Here is a 17,115-nt window from a genome sequence, read left to right on the forward strand (position 1 = left end):
TGTTGCCATATCCCAGAGTTTTTCCCATGTTGTCATCTAAATAAGAAACTCCTGGGCCAGCTTTCTCCACAAAGTCTGATAGCAGGGCTTTATTTCCAGTCATATGTCCTGAACATCCACTGTCCAGAACTAGGATGTTTTTTCTGTTGCCCTGTAATCACAAAGACCACTAATGATTAGTTTTAAGGACCCAGACTTGCTTGGATCTTTTGGCCTTATTAAGTTTGTTAACATTTGCAGCGGATTTAACATCAGAGTTTATGTTAACATTTTTCTTATCAGAATTTACAGTATCAGACTTTGCATCAGAACTTACACTAGAAGGAATAATGCTAACTTTCTTCAAAGAAGGTTTTATTTGATATAATCATAGTACAAACTATGATATTCCTTACAAGTATAAATGGAATGCCATAAACTACCACAATGAAAACAAGGATTTTGTGGTTTAAACCTAACAGACTGACTCTTAACTCCTGATTTAGGAGGTAAAGAGTTTATATCTTTATTCTTCCTACAAAAAGAAACAAGATGGTTAGAGTTTCCACAGTTATAGCATTTCTTTCTAGGAGCATTAGGAACAGGCTTATAATTATTGCTTTTATTCACACCTTCCTTTCCATTCCTATTTTTTCTAGGTGATTTTACCTTGTTTACATTCTTAATCTCTTTCAGCTTATACTTAAGCTGCTTCTTTATCATTAAGCATATGTTAACTTCAGCTGGTTTATCCTGTTTTAATTTGTCAGAAGTTGACTCTGCCTTAACTTCTGTATTAATATCTTTCATCTTTTCAGAATCAGACTTTACAGTTTTAACTACAAACTTAACAGGATTTACCTTTGGCTTAGTAGTTTGTTTAACAATAATTGGCTTAATTTGTTCAGTTCCTATTTCACTTTTATCATCTCCATAACTTAAGCCCTCTTTCCAGTTTCCACTACTTAGCAAATTGTGAGTTGTTCTGCCAGAGTTAGTCCAAGTCCTGATTACCTCTCTTTCCTTTTCTAACTCAGTTTTTAGAGATTGATTCAATTTTAACACTTCATCTCTAACATAAAAGGCATCATCTTTTTCTTTCTGAGTTTGATGGAACATAACTAACTCATTTTCTTAATAGCCATTCCTTTCCTTAAAAGCCAGATTTTCAGAAGTTAACCTATCAAATCTTAAAGTCTGATCTCTATAGCTAATGAATATGGTTTTAAGATAAAATCTCAACTCAGTAATATCATCAGTATGAAAAGCATAAGTTTTTTGAGGTACCTTTAACTCAGCAGCATCAGAACTGCTATCAGCATTTGCCATCAAGGCATAGTTCACCTCATCTTCAGAATCTGAAATGTATGTCCAGCTTTTCTTCTTTGTGAAAAGTGCCTTGCCTTTGTCACCTTTTCCCTTCTTGCAATTAGGAGATATGTGGCCTTTCTCACCACAATTGTAGCATTTAACATTTGAGTAATCTCCTTTGTCAGACTTTCCTGCTTTGCCTTCAGATTTTCTGAATCCCTTCTTATCAGAACTTCCACTTTTCCTGGAAAACTTCTTTCCCTTTCTGAATTTCCTGTAGGCTATCTTTGTGATACCCTTCACCATAAGAGCACACAATTTCATCATCTCTTCATCAACATCCATCTCAGATAGACTTTTAGTTTCTGAATCCTCATCATCATCATCAGAACTTGATGAATCTGAATCAGACTTTATAATGAGAGCCTTTCATTTGCCTTTCTTTGAGACAGCCACTTTGGGGGATTCCTCTTCGGCCTTAAGAGCAATTGTTCTTGACTTTCTCCCATGTCTCTTACTTCTTTGATACATCTCAAGTCCATGAGTTTTGAGCATACCATAAATTTCATCAAGAGTAGTTTCATCAAGAGCATAGTTGTCTCTTATAGTAGTTGCCTTCAAATCCCAACTTTCAGGAAGAGCTAAAAGGAATTTAAGATTATAATCTTCACGATCATATTCCTTATCCACCAATGACAGATCATTCAAGAGTTTGGCAAATCTGTCATATAAACCAGTTAATGACTCATCAGGTTTTGAGTCAAAGTGCTCATACTCTTGAGTGAGTATAGTCCTCCTGTTCTTCTTAATTGCATCAGTTCCCTGGCATCTTGTCTCCAAGGCATCCCATATCTCCTTTGCAGTCTTGCAGTTAATTACCCTGTTTGACATGACATTATCAATGACACTATGCAGCAAATGCCTTACCTTTGCATCCTTGGCAATAAATGAGATATCTTTAGCTGTATACTCACTTTTCTCCTTTGGTACAGTCTTAGCTGGCTGATCTGCAACTACAACAGAGAGCTTGGTTGGCTTATGTGGTCCTTCATTAATTCTGTCAAGGTATTCTGGATCTGTAGCTTCCAGAAACATAGTCATCCTCACTTTCCATATGGGATACTCAGAAGGTCTCAGTATGGGAACCCTAATAGTCTCATATCGATTATAGATTTGAGTCTTTGGAGTTTCTTAGTTTTGGTGGGCTTGGTTGGAGTTTGTACTTCTTCAGACATGATTGTTTTGGATCTTTACTGTATATGTGTTAACAGATTGGCTCTGATACCACTTGTTAGGTCACACACACTGTAGAAGGGGGTTGAATACAGTGTATAATACAATCAAATCGAATTAAGAACACAAGTATGTAACAAAGAATAATCTTATTAATAAAACAGTATTGCAATGGAACCGTTCTCTCTCAGTGATGAACAAATATCACGAGAGCTGTTAGGGTTATAATGAATAATATTCTCGATAATGATAACACATCTAGTGTAAACCCTATGCTGTGTTTATATACCACACAGATACAAGATAATCTTCTAATTGATATCGAATATAAGTCTGCATCCTAAAATATATCAATTTGTTATCTTTTCCTCAAAGTCTTCTATTCTTCATAGAATTCTTCTCCATGCATATCTCTTCTTATTTTAGTCTTGATCTTCTTTCCTTTCAATCAGCCGCCTTCCTTATCTAAAAGTCTTCTTAAGTCTTGATATTATCTTCTGATGAATATCTTCTGATATCTTAAGTTCTGATAACTTAAGTTCTGATATCTTAAGTTCTGACTTCAGTATAAGTACTGATTTCCAGTTAAGTCCTGATTTATCTTGTTAGTCAAGATCTGAAAACTAAACACAAATCATTATTAGACATGACATCACAAATATATCTAACAAAAAATAATATTTCTCTTCTATATATAATATCACAACAATAGGATAATATTTTGAGATTAAAAAGTCTCATTGAAAAGACTAAACTACCCTTGTTTTTAATATTTATATAAAAGTTGTGTTTTGTGGGAATCGAACTCGGGTTGCTTCATTCTTCTATACAACCTCATACCACTACACAATATTGTCACATGTGCTATTTATCATACACATAATATGTAAGTGTGCTAAATGAATATTTTATTTAACTTTAAAGATAGTTACTTGAATTCCGCAAAAAAAATGATAGTTACTTGAATATTTGTACAATTAATTTTAAAAAACTGAATTTCAGATATAAAGTTAGGCATAGTACATAAATGGATTATTATTTTATTTATTGTTATTTTTAGTTTGAAAATATATCTCATATATTTTTAACAATTTTTTATTATAAAAATAATTAAAATGTATATATATATTTTTTAAAGAAAATATTGAAAATCGAATCGCCTATATATAAATAATCTATATTGGTATTAAATATTTAGATAAGTTCAAATTATAATGAGCCAATAAATTTTAGTTTATTTTGAATTTGAAATCAGAATTTGGCCCATTATTCAAAAAATACTCAAAATTTGACTACATGGCTAGCCGAAAAACATTGTCATATTCTACGTTTAGTAAATTTAAATTACACGTTCGACGATAATATCTTACCAATAATGTGAATTTTTTTGATATCTTATATTAATATAAATTAATGTGTTTGAGGTATTTATAGGATCAACTCAATTGATTATTTGTATTAAAATTACTAACTTCACTAGTAGCGCAATAGTATTTTGGGACTTGTCCCGATTTTAAAAATATTTAAAATTTGATATGAGATCTCACGAGATTTTTTAAAACTACGATGATATATTAAATCGATTTATTTTTCATTTTTCACTTTAAAAAAACTAGCATTTAAAAAAAAATTCTTTTAGATAAATAATATTTATTGATCAAGATAATATTGTACAAATATTTTGAATTATTTTAATATTTTGAATTCTTCAAATAAAAGTTATATCTATACTATATTGTAGCATTTGATTCAATACATTTTATACTATTTAAAATATATATATATATATTGTTCAATAATTTGAAGGAATTAATCAGTTCAACTAATATTTATAAAATTTTATCGAATTGAAAAATATGTAATTTTAGGAAAATAGAATACAATATTATCAAATTATTATATGAAGAAATATTAGAGTTGTAATGAAAGAATCTTAAAAATAGTTTAAATAATAATATAATTACAATTTTTCCTTCAAATTCTTGAAAAAAATCATGAACATAATAATAAGTCTTACAATATATAATTTATTTTAATGTTACATGATTGATACTCGGTCACGTAAAAAACATATATGGATTGTTTGTTAGTGATAATGTGAATACCGTATATAAATTATTGCAATTTATTTATTACATAATTTTAATTTATGATTAATTATAAATACATGTTATTTAAGTAATCAATTGACTCACTAGATATTAATAATGATTATACATGTACATGAATCAGATATTTAGCATATAAATAATTGAAATCATCGTAATTTTCTAAGAAATGTAACATACGATAATTCACATGCTAACATAGACACATATAACTTAATCTTATTTTGTTAAGAGTAGTGTAAAAAAATTAACATTTTTCCAAACATACATACGTCAAATTTCAAAAACTAACATTTCTTATTAAAATCGACTTTTATATTAACATTAATGTAAATTTTATATTATTTTATATTATGATTGCAAGTAATTCTTAATTCAGTTATTCATTTTTTATCTTTTTAAATTGAGTAAGTTAACCGTAAGTTAATAGAGAACTCAGTAGTAATATAGACCAGTTATATAGTTTATTTAAATGAAATTCAAAATTTTTGGTCAAATCTGTATTCAACATATATGTTAGTTTTTAACTTTTTGTTTGTAAACATACCAACGACATTCTACATATTAAATTTATTTGTTTCATTTTAAACGTACACTGACTACCCTGTTTATATTCATTCATTAAATACAATTATATAACACAAACAAGAATACATATATTTTTCTTAATGAACTATATTGGAAACGTTGTGTAATTTAGTAATGTCTGGTATGAAATTGATACATAGATAAATACGTTAGACATTATACAACATTTACAAATAAAAATATAACTAAAAATATTATAATTGCATGCATAAAAAAACTCTAAAAAATAACTCGTGCCTCGCACGGGTTATTATGCTAGTTTAAAGTTATAGTATGAATCATAAAAGGTGAAACCAAAAGGTGATGGAACCAAAAAAATAAATGAAATCAAAGTAACTTTTAAAAAGAGCTATCGCTTATTAATAACATTATTAATGTATAAATGATTTAATTCTATTATTTTAATAAAAAATAAAAAAGAATTCTACGGAAAATAGAAATATTGTAATTATTATATGATTCCAACAATCTATATTTTGTTAAAAACCAACATAAAACTCTACATCAAAGATAGAAATCTAGGGATGAAATCAAAATACGGCGTAACCGTACTAAGATGAAACCAAGTAACCTATCAAAAAATAATTTACAATTCTACGAAAATAGAATTGTAATCATATTACAGTTTGGAAATTTATATTATTTTCTATGGGTGAAACCAAAATACAGTTTATATATTCTCCATGTCATATTATTAAAATGGAATTCCACCAATAAATTAAAAAAATCCAAATTAAAATATTCCAATTTAAACACATGACCTAGTTTATGTTTTCCAAAAATTATTTAGATGGACAAATTTATGAACCTGTTGTTTTAAAACATAATTAAAAATAAGATTCGAACCTATAAAAATTATAAATAAGTCTGGCTTATAAAATTCAAAAAATGGGTAAAAATAATACATATAGAATTATAAGTCATATAGAAAATCAAAAAAGTTAAAAATAATACACTTAAAATTATAACATGAATTATAAAAGTGAAATTAAAAGATGGTGTAAACAAAAAATAAGTAAAATCAAAATAACACTTAAAAGGAGTTTTCGTTTATTAATAAAAATTATTAATTTTTTAATAAACCCCAAAAGACACCTATATTGCTCATCGATTCATTTTTGGTCAAAACCATTTCAAACCAGGTCGTCGTGGCGGCTTCAGAAAATGAGAAGCCCAAGTTTTTTTTATAATTGGATAAAATTCTCTCCACCCTTTAGCATTGCTCAGATCCAAGTTCGAGATTGTCTGAACTGGAATATATAATAAGGTCTTTTTTTAATGTGTACTCAAGAATACATATTAGTCACTAACTCCAATAAAAATGGATTTTTTTATTGGTGGAATTGATGTGAATGGGAGGCTATTAACATTTATTATTTAACCACCAATAAAAAAAGTCCATTTATACGAGAATTAGTTACTATTGTGTGCCATTGGACACACAATAGAAAATCCCATACTAATATATATGTATTGTTAAGTATGAAAGTAATAGCGTGTGTTTGAACACGATACAATAAATACAAATGCAAAAACTAGCAGCCATTGAGGATTGACCCTCAGTTCTTCGCAATCAATCGTCATTTACATTTAAATATTTTGCAGGACTTTTGTGTGACTGTGAGATAGGAATTTATTAATACCGGAATGTATGCATCTTCCTTGCTGAAAGGTTCTTACATTCTATATTGAACCATGAGTTATTTTTAAAATTTAGAATAATACAAAAGGTATCTAATTAATATTTAAAATAGATCACAAATATCACATTTATTATGTACTTGTCGGTTAATTTCATCATTAATATCATTTCAAAAATAATATCATATTATTTGAAATCAAATTTTCGTACTTAATTTTATAAAGAGTAATTTTAGAGCTCCCAAAAAAATTTCCAAAATATTCCAAAAAAAGAGGTATTAATTTGTGATTGGTTGATTTAACAAGAATGTAAAGGACCCCATTTGTATTAATATGAGTCCCTCAGTTAAAACATATCATATATCTTTTGAAAGTTATTCCGAGTGTTATTTTTTATACTTTAGCACGAAATCTGCTCTAAAAGTTAAATCTATAACCGAATCTAGTCCTATACAGAGGAAGCATAAATTTGAAGTGTCTGATTTTTTTTTTGGCACATTTTAATTTGCTTCGTCTATTTTTCGGGGTCTCAAGGGGGCGTGGGAGAGTTGGAAGAAATTTATATGGAAATCACTATTTTATCGGAGACGTCGAAAATCACCTATATTTTACAATTAAAACACTTCAAAATAGATATTATTTTGTGAAATATGTTCTATGGATATTGTTAATTTATTATAATTGGTGAAGATCCTTCTAGTTTAATAAATAAAATATGTATATTTTACAAACTAAACATGTTTCGTACAATAAAATATTTTGTAATATTTACATGCTTTACATATATGATATTCCAGATTTTGAATAAAATAATGGTGTCTATAGGATTTGCATAATAATACGTTTTGTAATATTTTTATGTAAGATTTATTTGCAGTGAATATAACCGGTCTCCAAGGTATTCGATAAAAAAGTGGTTTTCATAGAACTTAATAATTAAAATTGTGACGACCGGGATTTTCGCAATGTAATTATATGAATAAAATATAATTCTGAGGTCTATTGTGAATTATAAAGTTATATATAACTTTTGGGCGGGACTTTTAAATTTCCATTTTTTTGGGCGGGATTTTTAAAGTTTAGTGAAAATTTAAATTTTAGACGGGATTTTCAAATTTAAATGAAAATTTTAAATTTTAAATAAAAAATCTGACAAATCGGTATTCGACCGACAGCGGACATATTTGGCGGTCGTATTTAACCGGTCGTATTTAGGCGGTGGTATTTAGTTTTAAATTCGACCATCTATTAAATATCACTCCTATATGTGCGACGGATTTTGGACCGCCGTATTTAGCAATTTTTCTTGTACCGAGTAGTCACCATGTCAGCTCATGTTATTTTCATGTGTCATCATCTTAAGTATTTAAATCAATAACTCAAATACTTGTCTAAGGAGCAGATAAATACAACAAAGAGTTGGGAGACTTAAAAACAAAGGGAGAGAAAACTCAGGATAAGAAAAGAGATAGGCACCGTTAAATTTTTGGATGATGGTTGGTGATAACCTATAATAATTCAGGCCCAATAATAGGGGCCCAGGGCCCAATAGCAAGAGCCCAGGAAGTACTCAGCTTTAACCTAGAAGGGCCCAGGACACGTGGCAACATCACCACCGTCCAGGTACCCGGGATCCAGAACGTTTTTACGGTCCGGATCTGGTAGTACTCTGATGCATCCCAGGCGTCCAGATGCCCTACAGTCCAAAAGGCAAACCTACGGTCTAGATTAAGAGGTCCAAACCCCTAAACCATAATAGGAGGCCTATAAAGGATAGGACAGAAGGAGGGTTACAGGTTACAATCTCACATACTCTCTCTCCCCCCCACACACTTACATACACATACGTACACACCATAAATATAATGGCATAATTCTCGTTTTGCCCCTCTTCTCCTTAAAAACCCTCTCTCATTCTCACGCCGGAGGTGCCGTGGGGACGCCACCCCCCTACGGTTATGTTTTATAGGTTCCCACCCTACAGCCGCACCGCACGCCGCTGCCGTTTCCGTCCATAAGGAGCTTAAACCCGGGCCCAGCAAGGAGAAGGCCCCGGGGTGATTTGGGATTATCATTGGCGCTAGAAGGAGAGGTCGAACCTCCGTCCAGTGGTTCATATCCGCAACTTCTACCCCACCCAGCAGCTTGGAATATCATCCCCCCAGTAAGAACGCCACTCCCAATCTCTTAAATCTATTTTTTACAAGTTATATCACTTTGAGTTTGTAGTACTATTGAATAACCATGACTACGAGAAAGAGCAAAGTGGCCGTTTCTGCCTCTTTCCTTCCGCCTCCACCCCAACCCAGGGATGGAGATATGGAAGATCTGGACGAAGGACCCCCCATAACCCAGACTCCATCTCAAAATCTCCAACCAGGAGACTAGAGAATAGTTATCGAAAAAGCTGCCCATAAGCACACTGGGACCGCCGCCAACCCATGGGGAAGCATGACCCCGGAACGGATACAGGCGGCGATGGACCTGTGAAAGGAAAGACATGATGCCGAACCCGAGACCCGCCCAGGGGATTAGCGAGAACGTTCCGGAGAACGGTCCGGAGAATCACGGGGATCCGTCTTTGACCGGATTGCAAAGAATTTAAAGAAACCACCAGAGGATGCCAGAGATGAAATAAAGAGAGCTGCCCTCCGTGAGAGAATCCGGAAAGAAGAGGAGGCTAAAGCCCAAGAAGCAATTGAAAAGAGAGTCCGGGAAGAAGAAGCAAAGATAAAAAGAAAGGCACACCGGATTCATGTTTCTTCCGACTCGGAGCCAGAAAAGGAATCCAAGCAAGAACAAATGGCCCGGGCCCTCCGGGACCTTAAAAGAAAAGTAGAAGGCGATATGGAAGTAGGAGCGGCAGCCACCCCATTCACCAAGAAGTTGGAATCTACCCCCGAAGAATCGGGGCTGAAGCACTTCAATTTTGACTCTTTTGATGGATTAGCTGATCCCGAGGAGCATCTGAACTATTTCGTGCAAATATCTAATATTTATGATTACAGTGACCTAACCAGATGCCGATTCTTCGCATCAATGTTGAAGGGGGGAACTCAGAAATGGTTCAGCCGCATTCCATCCCGGAGTGTGGACTCTTGGAAAGACTTCCGCGAGATGTTTTTGAAAAGATTCAGGGCCAACCGGATGAACGAACTGCAAATGTGTCATTTGGAAACAATCCAGCAAAGAAGCAAGGAGTCCCTCCCGGAATTCATCAAAACATTCCAAGAAGCAGTTAACCAACTCTCCAACTTAGAAGAAAAAGAGACAGTGAACATTTTTCGAAGGAACTTGCACCCAATATCTTGCGAAGGCTATGTCAAAGACTTGATTCATAGAGAGCCCCAGAGCCTAGCATCGGCATACGCGTTAGCATCAAAGTTCATAAAGGAAAATGATTTCCTCAAGTCAATGAAAATGAATAGAAGAATACATGATGATGATGAGTCTCCGGAACGACGCTCGTCGTCCCGAAAAGACAAAAGATACAAGCTTGATAGGCAAGCCAACTACATTCAGCAGTCTCGGGGAACCCCACCCCGGGAGACATACACCGAGTTAAGAAAGAATGAAAGGAAACCCAAGACCAAGAAAGAACCCAAGCCGGAACCGGAGTGGACACCCCTCAACAGGCCCCGGGTTGACATTTTGCGTGAAGTTAAGGGCAAGCCGTTTTATTATCCGCCAAAACCCTTGTTGGCGCCTCCCGAGAACAGGGCCCGGGACAAGCATTGTGGCTATCACGAGGATCATGGCCATACCACTGAAAACTATTTCTCCCTCAAGATGTTCATAGAAGACCAGATCAAGAAGGGAAACATGAACCAGTATCTTCAAAGGGGGTCAATTGACAAAGATAGGGCCCCGGGAAGAGGCAAAAATGTGGTGAATGTTGTTTTTTGAGGCACAGCTTCTCCACCTCGGAGCCCGGACCAGGAGAATGATGTGATGATGATCCAGACTCTGGATGATGAGCCGATCTGCTTCTCTTATTCCGATTATAAGGGGCTCGATCCGGATCACAACTTGGCATTGGTGGTGACCCTTGATGTCGCAAACAACGAGGTAAAAAGAATTTTAGTTGACAATGGTTCCTCTGTTAATATTGTATTCGAACACACACTTAACATGATGGAGCTCGGGCACCTCCGAATGGACCCCTTTCTTGAAGATCCCTTGTACGGATTTGGGAACACGATGATTCCAATCCGGGGCATCATTTATCTCCCCATCATCTTTGGAACCGCACCCCGGCAGGTCTCTTATATGATGAAGTTCTATGTGATAAGCGCAACCTCCTCATACAACATGATCCTTGGAAGGCCCACTATCACCAAGCTCAGGGCAATCCCCTCAACTATTCACTTAAAACTCAAATTCCCCACCCCGGGAGACGTTGGAGAATTGAAAGGAAACAGGGAAATGGCAGGGAGATGCTATGGTCAAGCCCTTGTCATGGCAGAAACGGAACCGGAAAACCGGAAGAAGATAATGTCCCTACCCAAGGGGCAAAGCAGAAAGAAGCATCGAGAACACCTTAGTAAAAGGGCCCGCTTGGATATGAATATGATTGAAGACTCCGGATACAGCGTAACCAACGTTGATGCCCGGATTCAGAAATTTGTAGAGAGCAAGGAGAAGACAAAGGTAGAACCTGCCCAACAGACAATCGAGGTAGATTTGGAACCCGGGAACCCCACCCGGAAAATCAAAATCGGCAAAGGCCTGGAAACCACATTCCAGAAGGAGCTCATCGATCTACTAAAGGAATTTGCTGATGTGTTCGCTTGGTCCCCGGAAGACATGCCGGGGATTGATGAATCTGTGGCCATACACAGTCTGGACGTAGATCCAAAGCAAAGACCAATCAAGCAAAAACGAAGGAACTTTGCCCCTGAGAGACAGCAGGCAATTGACCAAGAAGTGGAAAAGTTGTTAAAGGCAGACATAATATGTGAAATTAAGTATCCGTATTGGCTAGCAAATGTTGTGCTGGTCAAAAAACCCAATGGAAAATAGCGAATGTGCGTGGATTATACAAGCCTCAATTCGGCGTGTCCTAAAGACTCCTACCCCCTGCCCAACATTGACCAGCTGATAGACGCAACATCAGGCCATGTAATGCTAAGCTTCATGGATGCTTTCTCGGGATACAACCAGGTCAAGATGAATCCGGCAGACATTGCGAAGACGGCATTCATTACACACCGGGCTGTCTACGCTTTTGTTATGATGCCATTTGGGTTAATCAACGCCGGGGCAACATACCAAAAATGATGAATACCATCTTCCAAAATCAGCTGGGCAGGAACATGGAATCTTATGTTGATGACATGATCTCTAAGTCGGTCATAATCCCAGAGCACATCCAGGACCTCAGGGAGTGTTTCGATAATTTGAGGAAGTATAACACGAAGCTGAACCCAGAGAAATGCGCGTTCGGGGTCCCCTCCGGGAAGTTTCTTGGTTTTCTGGTCAGTGAACGAGGAATAGAAGCCAACCCGGAGAAGATCAAAGCTATAATGGAAATGACAGTCCCCCAGACTCAAAAGGACATTTAAAAGCTTGCAGGATGTTTAGCAGCCCTTCGAAGATTTATCCCAAAATTGGCAGAAAAGTGCCTGCCTTTCTTTGAGCTGTTAAAAGGGGCCCAGAACAAAAAACTGATCGACTGGACCACGGATTGCCAAACAGCATTTGAGGAAGTCAAGTGACATCTGATGAACCCGCCTATTCTGTCAAAAGCAAAGCCCGGAGAGCCTCTGTATCTCTACATTGCAGCCGGGGAAAGAGCGGTATCTTCTGCACTCATCCGGGAGGAAAATGGTTCACAGAGCCCGGTATACTATGTAAGTCAAGTCCTGAAAAACGCTGAAACCTGGTACCCGAACTTGGAAAAATTCGCACTGGCTCTTGTGCACTCGAGCAGGAAGCTAAGGCAATACTTCCAAGGCCGGGAAATCAGGATTATCACTAATCAACTACTTCACAAAATCATCTATAAGCCAGATGCCTCTGGGAGATTAGTCAATTGGGCAATTGAATTGAGCCAATTCAATATCAAATTTATTCCGAGGACTACTATAAAAGCCCAGGCGTTGGCCGAGTTCGTCATGGAATGCACCTTTCCGGAGGTCCCGGAGACACCTAAACTTGGATTTGGAGAAGAAAAAGAGGCTAGCAACCGGGATTCTTGGACATTACATGTCGATGGTTCGGCTACAGCCGAAAGGTCCGGAGCCGACCTGATCCTTTCCAGCCCAGGCGGATTCACAATCCAGCAGGCCGTAACCTTCGCCTTCAAAGCAATAAACAACCAGGCTGAATATGAAGCTCTCCTCTTCGGACTCAGGTTAGCCAAATCACTTGGAGTAAGGAGTTTAACCATTTATAGTGATTCTCAGATTGTGGTAAGACAAACCAATGGTGAATATATTGCAAAAGATCCCAAATTGGCCCGGTATGAGGAGATGGTTAGGGCAATCCTGGAAACCATCCCGGACTCAACCATCTTGCAGATAAACAGAGAGGAAAATGCGAAGGCAGACGAACTGTCCAAGCTCGTCCAGAAGACTTCAGATTTAAGCAGCTCGGTGTACTTCGAGGAGCTCGGAGCCCCCAACACCGGTCGGCCCGAGGTATTATGTATTAGTAGCCCGGATAACTGGATTACTCCTTACATAGCCTATCTTAAGGACGGCACCCTTCCGGAAGACAAGAACAAAGCACGGTAACTCAAGTATAAAGCTGCCCGCTTCTTTCTGGAAGATAATCAGCTATACCGGCGAACTTTCTCTGCCCCGACTTTAAAGTGTGTTGATCCAGATGAGGCAGATTATTGTCTCCAAGAGGTGCACGAGGGAATCTGTGGGGATCATTTAGCCGCTAAAGCTCTAGCCTACAAGGTCATCAGACAAGGCTACTATTGGCCCACAATCCACGCTGATTCAGTTACCTATGTGAAGAAATGCAGCAAGTGCCAAAAGTTCAGCAATGTGCCGAAGCAAGGTTCAAGCCTCCCCGGGTCCGTTCTCTCCCCGATCCCATTCGCTGTATGGGGAATTGACATCATGGGCCCTTTCCCTCGAGCAAAAGGGGATCTTCGTTATGTGCTGGTAGCAATAGATTATATGACTAAGTGGACAGAAGCCAAGGCTATGAGAACCATCAATCAGCAAGACTACATCAAATTTGTGGATGCGATTGTGATGATGTTCGGGATCCCGATGATTTTAATCTCGGACAATGGGCCACAGTTTATAGGTTCGAATTTTGAAGCCTATCTCAAAGAGCTCGGGATAAGGCACAGAAAAGCATTTGTGGCCCATCCACAAAGAAATGGACAGGTCGAGGTCACAAACAGAACCATACTCCGAGGTCTGGAAAAGAGACTGGAAGACTCTAAAAAGAACTGGCCGGATGAACTCCCGAAGGTTTTATGGTCATACAGAACTACCTCCCGGACGGGAACTGGTGAGACTCCATTCAAGCTTGCCTATGGTACCGAGGTCCGGTTATCGGTGGAAACCGGATCCCCCTCTCATAGAGTGGCCAACTTTGATGAGGTCTCCAACATAGAAGGCCTCAGAACCAACCTCGAACTCTTGGATGAAGTAAGAGATCGGGCCGTAGAAAAAATGGAAAGCTACAAGGAAAAAACAAAGCTTTACTTTGCGAAGAAGGCCAAGATAAGAGAATACGTGGTGGGAGATCTAGTGCTCCGGGACACCAAAGCCTCGAACCCAACTAACCAAGGGAAACTGCAGCCGAACTGGGAAGGCCCCTACGTAGTCAAGGAAGTGCTCCGTCTGGGAACTTACAAGCTGAACTACCTCAGCGGGACCGAGGTCCCCAACACCTGACACGGAACCCGGCTAAGGAAATTCTACCAATAAGAGAAAGGTGCACATTTTGGGAACACCTCTACATTTATACTATGATATTTTGATGTAAACACTATTCCCATTCGCCCCAGAATGTAATTTTTGCTTTCGATATGAATGAAAAACTCTACTTTAAGCGTTCCATAATTTGAATCAATTTTATTATGCTGCTTATTTATCTACCATCAGATTTAAAAACACAGCCCATGTGTACTTTGTAAATTTCTATTAAATAGAAATTTACCCCTGCCCAGGGTCCTATAAAAACTCAACCCATGAGTACTTATAAAATTTCTACAAGATAAATAGTTTTACCCCACCCCGGGGTCTGTAAAAATACAGCCCATGTGTACTTTGAAAATTTCTATCAAATGGAAATTTACCCCTGCCCGGGGTCCTATAAAAACTCAACCCATGAGTACGTATAAAGTTTCTACAAGTTAAATATTTTTACCCCAACCCGGGGTTTGCAAAAACACAGCCCATGTGAAAATTTCCTAACATATACAAGTCAATAACAGAGGAAAGGAAGAAAAACACAATAATATTAAACAACCCCGGGGAAACACACCCCGGGGGGGCAAATAAAAATCATCCAGATTAAAGACAAGACAAATTAGCCAAAAGGCTGAGTTTAGACAATACTAAAAACAAAGAAATGGAAATTACATGCCAACAAATGGCAAAGTCCTCAAACTTCTGCCGCAGGCTCGGCGGGAGGAGAAGGAGGCTGCTCCGGGTCACCTTCTGGGATGGGAGACTGCTCAGCAAGTGGCGATCCTGGAGAAGGAGGAACATTGCTAGAGGTTTCGGTGCCAAACTCCCTTGCCTGGATGGCTTCTTTCTCCTGCTCTAGCCGCGTCTCTTCCTCAATGTACTTCTCCAGGAAGACATCGATTATACCATGAGGCTCTTCGACGAGATACTTAGAAGCGATATTCCAGCAGATCTGGATCTTCTCCAGCGCTTTGTCATTCAGCTCTTCGAAGTACGCGGGAGTCCCCCGGAACCCAGCCAGAACCTCTTCGGGAGTGGGCCGGGCGGCAAGATCATCATTCAGCTTCTTGTTCTCCGCCCTCATCTCCCGGACGGAGGCCTCGGCCCGGTCCTTCCTCTCCCGGATCTCGTCAAGAAGTTTCTTATGAGCAGCAGCCTCCTTTGCACTTGCCTCCTTCAACTCATGTATCTCCCGGGACAGCCTCTTGGATTCAGTCTTCTAGACCTCGGCAGCATCAGCCTTCGCCTGTAGGCTCCAGGTTATGCAAACCAGTCCAGCAACCCGGGAGTTAGCCTGAAAACATTATAAATCGCGATTAGATGACACGAATACAAGAAAATAAGAACGAGGAAAGTACGGAATCGAATTTCAAAATGGTATAAGAAAAAGGCTTACAGCAGTAATATCCTCCTGAAGCCCGACCAGGAAGTCGTCGAGAGGCTCCTTTTTGTATTTCTTCCTCTCCGCCGTGCTAGCATAGTTCTCAAACAGCTCCCTCCATCGAGTATCCGGGGTAAAGCTAGCGAGCAGGGCCTTCAAAGTTTCCGGGGTATCCGGGGTCAGGTCAACAGCAGCCTTCTTTGAAACAGGGCCCTCGGATACATCCCCCCTTCTCCCCGGAACCCGAGGAAGCACTCTTCCTCTTTCGGGGTGTTGGGACCCTTGTCGCATCCCCTTGCTGCACATCCTCGACCCGGGGCTCGTTGATCACGATCGTTGTCCTCCCCGGACGAGACGGCGCCGCCTTCCGGGCTGCATCCTCACCCTCACCAACCTTCTTCTTTCCGGAATCTAAGCTCGTCATCCCTCCAATCCTTCGCAGCTTGGCCGAGAGATCCTTAAGTTGGGCAGACATGTTTGGGGGATAGGGAATTAACTTTGGAATACCTGAAGAGGAGACAATAAAATATCAGTCCCGGATACAAACAATCAATAAAAGTGAAAGTAACAAAATAAAGTTAAGGCAAAAGACTTACATCCGGCAGCATGCATATTTTCATTGCTAGTAAAATAGTCCCAGGTCCATTGCGTCCCAAGTGCCCCACAGAAGGCATAAACCATCGCGAGAGCTGCTTGCCCGAGCCGCTGGACCGGAAATCTATCTGTTTTAATTTCAAGTTTATGGAGTGGCATGAACTCCAGATCCCCACCCCGGACAAAAATAAACTCCCGGTGCCATCCCTTAAGTGACGTCAACATGCTGACCGGGAGAACCATCTTATCGGAAGGATACCCACAGTCCTCGATCCTAAACATGAACTCATAAATCGGCCAAGCGGTGGATCTCTTAATTTTGAAAATGTGATGGAAAAGTTTGAAGGTGGGGATGTAATTTTTGGCATGGCAGCAAGCTAGAAACCAACTTATCCAT

The 17,115-nt window shown here is 38.2% G+C and overlaps 2 protein-coding genes across 2 annotated transcripts; both read left to right on the plus strand.

Moving 5' to 3' along the window:
• Nucleotides 1-9,662: 9,662 nt before the first annotated feature.
• On the plus strand, nt 9,663-10,766 carry LOC141688370 (uncharacterized). Its single transcript, XM_074492887.1, has one exon. It carries the CDS (start codon nt 9,663-9,665, stop codon nt 10,764-10,766), a length of 1,104 nt encoding a protein of 367 aa, XP_074348988.1.
• A 45-nt stretch (nt 10,767-10,811) lies between these two features.
• On the plus strand, nt 10,812-11,882 carry LOC141688527 (uncharacterized). Its single transcript, XM_074492896.1, has one exon. The coding sequence runs from the start codon at nt 10,812-10,814 to the stop codon at nt 11,880-11,882; it is 1,071 nt and encodes a 356-aa protein (XP_074348997.1).
• Nucleotides 11,883-17,115: the final 5,233 nt, after the last annotated feature.

The sequence above is a fragment of the Apium graveolens genome, chromosome 1 (genome assembly GCF_009905375.1).
Source record: "Apium graveolens cultivar Ventura chromosome 1, ASM990537v1, whole genome shotgun sequence".
Taxonomy (NCBI): Eukaryota; Viridiplantae; Streptophyta; class Magnoliopsida; order Apiales; family Apiaceae; genus Apium; species Apium graveolens.